The sequence below is a fragment of the Monodon monoceros genome, unplaced genomic scaffold (genome assembly GCF_005190385.1).
Source record: "Monodon monoceros isolate NGI ecotype Baffin Bay Population unplaced genomic scaffold, NGI_Narwhal_1 Super_Scaffold_10, whole genome shotgun sequence".
Taxonomy (NCBI): Eukaryota; Metazoa; Chordata; class Mammalia; order Artiodactyla; family Monodontidae; genus Monodon; species Monodon monoceros.
In genome coordinates, this window is record NW_021703766.1 from 45,481,291 (window position 1) to 45,490,784 (window position 9,494).

Genomic DNA, 9,494 nt, shown 5'->3' on the forward strand with positions numbered 1-9,494 from the left:
CAACCTGTGCCCAGCCCACCGTCCATCTGCATCCTGACCACCATGTGTCTGTCCCACAGCCGGGGTCCCCGTCCCTCTGGCCCCTCCACTGACAGCCGCCTCTCTTTTCTGTTGCAGGGGGAGCCTCACAACGTGGCCCCCAATGGGCCATCGGTGGGGGGCCTGGCCGTCCCCCAGTCCTCCTCTGCCTCCCGGCCCCCCGCTCGAGCCCACGGCCCCCCCAGCCCTGGAGTGCTGGGCCCCCACGCCTCCGAGCCCCAGCTGGCCCCTCCAGCCCGCACCCTCGCCGCCCCCCCTGCACCCCCCGCCCCTGGACCCCCCGGACCCCGCTCGCCACAGCGGGAACCCCAGCGAGTGTCCCACGAGCAGTTCCGGGCTGCCCTGCAACTGGTGGTGGACCCCGGCGACCCTCGCTCCTATCTGGACAACTTCATTAAGATCGGCGAGGGCTCCACGGGCATCGTGTGCATCGCCACCGTGCGCAGCTCGGGCAGGCTGGTGGCCGTCAAGAAGATGGACCTGCGCAAGCAGCAGAGGCGCGAGCTGCTCTTCAATGAGGTGGGCCTGCTGCCCCTGCCTCCGCCCTTCACCTCTCCTCCTGGGGCTCCTCCGCCCCGTGGTTTTTGAGGGCACATAGGGGTGAGGAGGGGAAAGGGCCTTCGGGGATGGGGTTCCCCAGGGCTGGGTTCTGGGCCCGGCTCCTGTCCTCACTCATCACACCTCCCCAGGCTGTCTCCTCTGTCCCCACGATACCCATGGCCACGGCTGTCCTGTTCCTGGCCAGGCCCTGAGCCCCAGCTCCAGGCTCCCTTAATCCCCCTGAGCCCCACCCTCTGCGTGCCTTCCAGGCCCCTCATACCCACCAAGTCCCATTCTGGCCCCGAAGCGTGTACTCCAAACCTGCCTCTCCTGGTTCCCTGTCTCAGACAGGCCCCGCCACTCCTGTCCGCAGGCCGGAGCTCTGGACCTCCCTGGCCCCCACCCTGGCTTGTCAGCCCTGAGCCTGTCACTCCTTCCCCCATCCCCGTTCCTGTCCCCATGTAGTCCATTTGCTGCTCGGCCCTGCCCCCTGGGCGTTCCGCACACCCCTTTACTGCCCCTTGCAGCGCCCCCTGGTGCCCTCAGGACAAAGGCCTGGCCTCTTGGCCGTGCATCTGAGATCCGCCCCCATCTAGGCCTCGCTTCTGTCTGACCTCAGGCTTTGGCCCTTGAGGGGCTCACTACCAGTGAGCATGTTGCAAAGGCAGACCCCTGGCTCCTTCCTGAGAGGAATCTGTGTTGGGAGCAGCCCCCGGCCCCTGATGCAGGAATCCCAGGAGGACGTCAGGTCCGGGGTCGTCCGACTCTAGCTCTTGCCTCCTGACCTCTCCACACTCCTCAGCTTTGCCCAGTGTAATGTGGCCCCTGTGAGCATCATGTTCCCCCAGCTCCGTGAGGCTTTGCCTTGCTAGGCCTTCCTGCCCCTGAAATCTCTTCCCCCACCCCCACCCCCCACTGCCTTTTATCTGACCTGCCTAGTACCTGCTTGGCCTTCTGGTCTCAGCCCTGTGCTTAGACACCCTCGTTCCAGGTCCCTCTCCTGACACCAGCCTGGCCATCAGAGCCACTCGCGGCCCAACTCAGGGCTGGTCAGAGACCAGCGTCAGAAGTGTGGGGTGTGTGTGGGGCGGGAGCACCCCTGGAATAGAGTGCAGACGTCAGGCCCACGCTGCCTTTGAGGTCTCTTGACTTTGGCCGTGGGAGGACAGCCCAGGGGGACCCCGATGAGCAGGAGTGACGGGTGGAAGCGGACCCGCAGTGTGGCAGGGCCCACACCCAGGCTGAGAGGGAGGCAGGAGGGCTCCGGTGGCAGGGGCTGGCCGTCCTCCCTCCACCGCGCCGACCTGGCCTCCCATGCCCAGGTGGTGATCATGAGGGACTACCAGCATGAGAACGTGGTGGAGATGTACAACAGCTACCTGGTCGGGGACGAGCTCTGGGTGGTGATGGAGTTCCTGGAGGGAGGCGCCCTCACCGACATCGTCACCCACACCAGGTACTGCTGGACAGCTGGACCCTGTGACAGCCAGCCTGCTGTCTCCCCCGGCTCCCCAGGGTGGACCTGGGTCCTCCTCAGACCTCTCCCATGATAGGACTGGCCCCCTCCAGACCCCTTGGGGTGGGGCCATGTCTCAGAGCCAACAGGCTCTGTCCGCATCCGGCCCCCAGGGTGGGGCCATGTCCCCCTCAAAGCCCAGGGTAGTGTTGTGTCCCCCTTAAACCACAGGGCGGGGCCCTGTCTGTCCCCGTCACTCACCCACCCACCCCCGCAGGATGAACGAGGAGCAGATCGCCGCCGTGTGCCTGGCCGTGCTGCAGGCCTTGTCCGTGCTCCACGCCCAGGGGGTCATCCACCGGGACATCAAGAGCGACTCCATCTTGCTGACCCACGATGGCAGGGTGAGGAACGGGGTGGCTTGGCCTTCCCCCACCTCTGCCCAGCTCTCCCTCTGCTGGTAGGGTGTGCTCTGACCCCCGAGTTCAGTCACGTGAGGAGCAGTAAGTTCCTTCGTTCCTTGTGCAGCAGTCCAGAGACAGGGGTCCACGTGAGTGGGGCCTCTGCCCCTTCGGTCAGGGGCTCAGGCTGGTGGGGGCTCTGCCGTCAGCACGGGCCGTTGGGAACTGTAGTCTAGCCCTGGGCCCAGAGAGGGGAGACTCCATTTGGGTGGCCAGCCTCTCGGCCACATGAGAACCTGCTCCTAGCCTGGCATCCAGGCGTGGGCTGTGGACTCCAGTCCTGTCTCCCATCTTCTGGACTGAAGTTCTGAGTCTGAGGTCCATGGATGAGCCTCACAGTGACCAGAACCTGCATTTATATTCCAAGAGTGAACATGATTTTCAGTGGGAGGGGGCCCTTGACTTTCACCAAATTCTTGTTGGTGATTTGCCCGCCCTCCCCCAGGAACGTTAAGCCAGTCAGCAGAGGCGGGGGGTGGGGGGAAGGCTCAGTTTCACTGGGAGTCTCAGTTGGGGTCCACGAACACCTAAAGATGTCTGCAGATGTGTTTAGGGGATATGTGTGAGCGTGCTCTATGGGGGTGGGAGGATCCATAGACATCCTCGAGAGTCCAGATAGGGCCCACGGTTCCAACAGAGGTATAAATCCTTGGTCTGGGGACGTAGCTGTTGCAGAGGCAGGCTGTGTCCCCTTGTACCCGCCTTGGACAGGGTTGCACCCCTCTCACACCTGCCAGCTGAAGGTGTGCTTCCTGCCGGGAAGCAGGGGCCCAGGGCACAGCATTGGGAGCCAGCCCCAGTCTGAGCCCCCGCCCAGCCTTTGGTACCCCTGGGACTCGGGCCACTTCCCCCGAGAGCCCCAGCGCAGACCCTGTCACGGAGGCAAATGGTGCGATCTTGGGCAGGTGACACGGCTGAGGGCCCCAGCCAGGAGACGGCAGAGCTCCCCAGAGGCTCTAACCTCTGGGCAGCATCGTGGAGACCCAGCGCGTCCGAGGCCAAGGAATCAAATAGGTAGATGCCTCTGCTCACCCTGCCCCCACCAGCACCTCTGACCCTACTGCCTACATCCTACTGCAGGTGAAGCTGTCGGACTTTGGGTTCTGTGCCCAGGTGAGCAAGGAGGTGCCCCGGAGGAAGTCCCTGGTCGGCACGCCCTACTGGATGGCCCCGGAGCTCATCTCCCGCCTCCCCTACGGGCCAGAGGTGAGCCAGAGGCGGCCGGCCGTCCCGCTCGGCACTGGTCTACGCTGTGACAGTCCGGAACAGCCAGAGTGCTGGGGGTGAGGGGCTCAGTCCCTGGGGACAGTCTGGGGGGGAAGTAGGCATGCCTGCGTGCACTCATTGCTGACTGGGCTCTAGTTTGGAGCCAGGCCAGTGCTCAGCAATGGGAACAGAATGCGGAGCAGAAGCGGCCCCGGCCCTGGCCCTGCCTGTCAGCCTGGGGCAGAGGCCACAAACTGGCTGACGTGCTCTGAAGATGCTCTTGCAAGCATTTTAAAGAGAGCTCTCACGTGAAAGTCTGAATTTTATCCTCTGTCAGAAAACCAAGAGCTCTGGCCACGTGGAGGCCAAGTTCCTGCACAGCAACAATCCGCAGGCGCTGGGGCTGCTCCACATTAGCAAGTGCGGGGCCGCCTTCGTCTTGGCCGTAGTCCCCACCCGTCTCTATTGCCCGCACCGACCTGCTTCACTCCCTGCCGTTACCTACCTGCCTGGTCTTTGAGCTGTGGCCTGTGGCCCTGAGGATTCCTCCACAGTCAACAAGGCTTGACCCAGGGCTGGTCCAAGGTGCCCTTGGAAGCATATCTTGGGGGAACCCCAGGCAGGAGTGGGATCACACTGGGAGGGGAGGCTGGGAGGAGATTCTGAGGGACCATCTCAATCAGGACTGCCTGTGAGTGACAAAACTATCTCAAATGGATTTAGCAAAATGGAAAGCTGTGGGTCCCTAGAATTTCCCCCCTGTAGTCTTCACTCAGGCAGGTGCTCCCCTGGTCAGCGCAGACATGACCCTGGCAACTCCAGAACACATCACGTGAGCCCTACTGTTTTCCTGAATATTTTGGTTGAAGTCTCAGGGTTGACTGTGACTGGCTCAGCTTGGGTCCTGTGCCCGTTCCTGAACCAATTACTGTGTCCGGACTCTTGCCGACTAGGCCACCTGGTCATGCTCCATGGACTGAAGTAGGGGAGAGGGGGTTCTCCAGAGGAACCCAGGGGAAGGAGGGGGGTTAGCAAAAAAGAAGGGGATAGATGCTGGGTGGGCAGAACCCTTCAGAGGGCTCCCTGGGTGAGGAGTGCATAGGGTCCGGCAGGCTAGGTATCAGCGAGGGTGTTCAGGCCCCAAGGATTCTAGGAGCGAAGAGGCAAAGACAGAACCAGGGCCATCCCTCTGTGGGTGTCCCTCGAGCACTGGCCGTGCCTGCACAGCTCAGCCCTGCTGCCCCGTCCCCACCGCAGGTGGACATCTGGTCTCTGGGGGTGATGGTGATCGAGATGGTGGATGGGGAGCCCCCCTACTTCAATGAGCCACCCCTCAAAGCCATGAAGATGATTCGGGACAACCTGCCACCCCGACTGAAGAACCTGCACAAGGTGGGCCCCTCCCGCAGGCGGCAGGCAGGTGGGGGTGGGGGGACAGGGCTCCACCCAGCCCCGAACCCAAGCAGAGCGCTGAGTGTGGGCAGCACTGGGGTATGGATGGCTCCCTCCCGAGGTGGCGCTTACTGTGCGCTGGGTCACCCCCGTGTCCCCCAGGCCTCGAGTGTCTGTGTAAACTCTGTGCCCTCACCACCCCACATCCGAGAAGTTGTGCTTAGGCTGGCCTGGCTAGACGCACACAGCATAGCCAGGTCCAGGAGAGGAGCCTTCGTGGTGAAGGAATTGCCTGGTGAGAAAGGGGTGCCTCCAGGGCCCAGCTGCTGCCAGGGTCCTGCCGAACCTTGGAAATGGGGAGGGAATGAGCCCCTGGGGCCAAGCTCCTGGGACCTCTTTGCCCCCTCCCTAGGCAGTAGATGTTGTCAGCCCATTTGACAGAGGACGAGACTGAGGCCCCACAGCGAGTGAGCAGTGGAACTGGCTCTCAGACCCCCTGACCCTCTCGCCCGCCTCCTGACAGGTGTCGCCATCCCTGAAGGGCTTCCTGGACCGCCTGCTGGTGCGTGACCCGGCACAGCGGGCCACGGCGGCTGAGCTGCTCAAGCACCCATTCCTGGCCAAAGCGGGCCCGCCCGCCAGCATCGTGCCCCTCATGCGCCAGAACCGCACCAGATGAGGCCCAGCGCCCTGACCCTGAACCAAAGAGCCCCTTGGGTCACCCCTGCCCTGCCAGAGGCCAGTGGAGGGCCGGCCCCTGCCCCTCCCAGCCCAGGAGACACTCTGTATGGCACTGCCCTCCTTGCTGGGGGGTGTGCGGGACCCTACTACTGAACTGCCGTTTTGATTTTGGGACTTTTAAAAAAGCGCAGGGACTTGTGGGAGCACACGAGGCTCCCAGGACCCGCCAACCCTCTGGGACAGGCCCGCCCCAGTGTTGTCCTGTCTCCAGGAAGGACGGGCAGCCTTCCCATCACTGGAAATCTGCAGTGGGGGCCGCCAGGGGTGGAGACAACACTACGAAAGAGGTGTGTGTGCGTGTGTGTGTGTGTGTGTGTGTGTGTGCGCGTGCGCACGCGCGTGTATGTGTGTACACGCATGTGTGCATGTAGAAGGTCCAGCTCCTCTGTCCTCCAGCCTGCGAGTGCGTGTCTCTGAGACCTCGCCTGATCCACAGCCCCTCCCCCCTGAGCCATTGCGGGGGTCGATCATGAATGTCTGAAGAGTGGCCTTTTCCCTTCGCCCCACACCCCTCTCTGTGGCTGGATGCGGAGACAGGGGTCAGGGCTTCCCACCCACCCCCAGCCTCTGCAGAACATGACTACTGCACCTGGAACAGCCTCCTCTTTTCTAGAAGTCTATTTATATTGTCATTTTTTAACACTCTAGCCCCCATCTGGGGACGGATGGTCCCTGTCCCGCGGGGTGGCACCGGGGACAGGACCACTGCTTGAAGAATCGGGTTCCTGCCCCCTCAGCGCAGCCCCGCCCACCCCTCCCTCAACTTAGTTTTACAATTAAACCAGTTTCTTGTTTTGTGTGTGTGCAGTGTGCATAGAGGCCCCCCCACCCCCGTCCAGGCCGTCTTGGGGGGAGAATTGATGGGGAGGGGCTCTAGGGTTGGGAGGGAGGCCTGGCTGACCCCAGGATTCCAGCCCAGTTCAGGGCCAGGGCCGTGTCTGTGGGTGGGTGGGAGTTCCAGGTCCAAGCAGCCGGTTACAGGGCTGGATTGATGCCCCCCAGGCCTGGAAGCAGCCAGTTTACCAGTCCATGTGCCATGATGACCAGTTTGCCAAATCTGCAGTTTGCTGGAAACCTATTTTAAAGGTTGTCTGGAGTGCGTTCAGTGGGTAGGAACTGATCCTTGGTGAGCTGATGTTAGGAAACCGGTCAACAGGCAGATGGGCTGCTGGGGCATCGGCTAAGACAGATGGACCTGGAGCTGCCAGCCTCAGAAATATTCCATTGGCCATGTCCTGCCCTCCAGGCTGAGGCCGGGTCTCAGGGAGAGGAGAAAATCCGGCCGACAGGAGACGGCGCTGCTTCTGCATTTTGGGCAGGCGCTGCTTCTGCATTTTGGGCAGTGACTGCCCCAGACCAGTGTGGGCTCGGCGTATGTCCTTCCCAGCACCCTGGGAGGTGTCGGGGCAGCAGCGGCCTCCTGGGGACACTGAGAGACCAAGGAGGGGACCCCCTTCCCAGAGCCCTCCAGGCGTCACCGGCACCAGGGACCTCAGTCTGGTTTGTGGGCTGGAAGTGTGTGGAGAGGAGCCAGAGAATCCGACCTAGTCCTGCCTCGCCCCCACTGTCAGCCCCTACCCCACAGCACCCCTCTCCACAGGCCCTGAGTCCCCCAGGGATCCGGGCACTGTTTCTGTGTCAGCCTGGCCAAGTACACGCATGATCTAGATGGATGAACACAGAGATTTAAAGCATAGTGCAGGACGTCCCTGGTGGCGCAGTGGTTAAGAATCTGCCTGCCGATGCAAGGGACACGGGTTCGAGCCCTGGTCCGGGAAGATCCCACATGCCGCGGAGCAACTAAGCCGGTGCACTACGACTGCTGAGCCTGCGCTCTAGAGCCCTTGCTCTGCAGCAAGAGAAGCCATCGCAGTGTGAAGCCTCATTCTGATGCCCCCTCAAGTTTGAGAACCACTGAGATCTACAGTTGCTCTCAATAAGAGGCCAAGGAGTGGGGGACTCAGTCCTGCCCAGTCAGCAAGGTCCCAGCTTCCTTCCATCTTGCTGCTCCTCCATCCTAGGATTGTTACCTCTCCCACGTGAATAGGAGGGCACACCCCTTCCTTTTAAAGGGCAGTGACCCCAAAGCTTTCACCATTGCCTCTTTGGCCTGAGCTTAGTCACGTGGCCACACCCAGCAGCAAAGGAGGTTGGGAAATGTAGTCTTTATTCTGGACGACTGTGTGTCTAATTAAAACTTCTATTACTGGGACTTCCCTGGCGGTCCAGTGGTTAAGACTCCACGCTCCCAATGCAGGGGACACGAGTTCGATCCCTGGTTGGGGAACTAAGATCCCACATGCTGCATGGAAAAGCAAAAAAAACGCTTCTGTAGAATCGTGATCCTCCATCCCTGCTATTCACTACATTCGCCAGGCTTCACCCCAGAGAACCCAGAGGCAGGCCCAAGTGTATGCAGGAGCAAATTGAAGGGGGGAAATAGATTGTTTAATAATAGTGTTGAAGAAATTGGTTCATTTTATTAAGAAAAAGAAAACTGAATCCCTACCGAATACAATGAAAGGGAACCCGAGATCAGTGCTGTGCAGGGCAGTAGCCACTAGCCACATGTGCCTACTTACTTTTAAATTAAATGAAATAAAATTAAGCATTCGGTCCCTCAGTTGCACTAGCCACGTTTCACACGTTCAATTGCTACTTCTGGCCGGCGGCTGAGGATTAAACGGTAGAAATACAAAAACCTTCTATTATCTCAGTTCTGTTTTGACAGTGTTTTTCTCTAGCTGGATTAAATATCACCGTGGGGACTTCCCTGGTGGTCCAGTGGTCAAGAATCCGCCTTCCAATGCAGGGGACGTGGGTTTGTTCCGTGGTCGGGGAACTAAGATCCCACATGCCACAGGGCAACTAAGCCTGCACGCCGCAACTTAAGATCCCGTACGCTGCAACGAAGATCCCGCGTGCCGCAACTAAGACCCGACGCAGCAAAATAAATAAATAAACAAATAAATATTAAAAAAAAAAAAAACACCGTGAAAGGTAAACTATAAAGTTGATAGAGGAAAATAATTGATGAGCTAGGGGCAGAGAAGGACTTCTGAAAACTCCCCCAAAGAAACAAATTATGAAGAAAAAAATCAATTTGATTATACCAAATTAAAAGGCCAACAGGGATGTGCACAGGTGCTCAAACCAATTAGTAATCAGAGAAAAGCAAATTCAGCGATGAGCTGTCATATTAACAGTACGAATCTGGTAAAAATTAAAGTCTGGCTTAGCCAGATGAAGTGCTGCACATACGTATCTCGCAGTAATTCCGCTCCTGGGTGACTTCCCAGAGAAATTCTCCCTCGGGACCATGCAGTATTTATGCAGGATCTGAGGGCACAAGGCAAGGGCTCCTGTGAAGCCATCAGGAGCCAGGGACCAAGTGTGCCCATGGGAATGGGGAGCCAAGCCAACCAAGTCTGTAAATCAAAAACTGTGGACATAAAGAATAGTCCTCATTTGGCAAGACCAAAAAAAGAGACTCATTTATGGAACAGAATGGCTCACAGTGAGGAGAATGGAAGAAGGAATGGGCTAGAGGGAAAGAATGAATGAATGAGAGAGGGGTCTTGGGAGGAATAAAGGCCTTGAAGGCCATGCTGAAGGTCTGTTCTGTGAGCAAAGGGCAACCCCCTTTGGTGCGGATTGGA

General features: G+C 59.5%; 1 protein-coding gene across 5 annotated transcripts in view; it reads left to right on the forward strand.

Annotated features, from left to right (window-relative positions):
- The window catches only part of PAK4 (p21 (RAC1) activated kinase 4), a 46,221-nt gene extending 39,607 nt beyond the window's left edge, over nt 1-6,614 (forward strand). For all 5 annotated transcript variants that reach the window (XM_029202195.1, XM_029202215.1, XM_029202205.1 and 2 more), the window contains 6 exons: nt 118-558; nt 1,902-2,035; nt 2,313-2,439; nt 3,577-3,702; nt 4,960-5,094; nt 5,618-6,614. In XM_029202195.1, the coding sequence (XP_029058028.1) occupies nt 118-558; nt 1,902-2,035; nt 2,313-2,439; nt 3,577-3,702; nt 4,960-5,094; nt 5,618-5,773 (1,119 nt within the window). In that variant the 3' untranslated portion in view covers nt 5,774-6,614. The remainder of the gene's footprint in view (nt 1-117; nt 559-1,901; nt 2,036-2,312; nt 2,440-3,576; nt 3,703-4,959; nt 5,095-5,617) is intronic.
- Nucleotides 6,615-9,494: the final 2,880 nt, after the last annotated feature.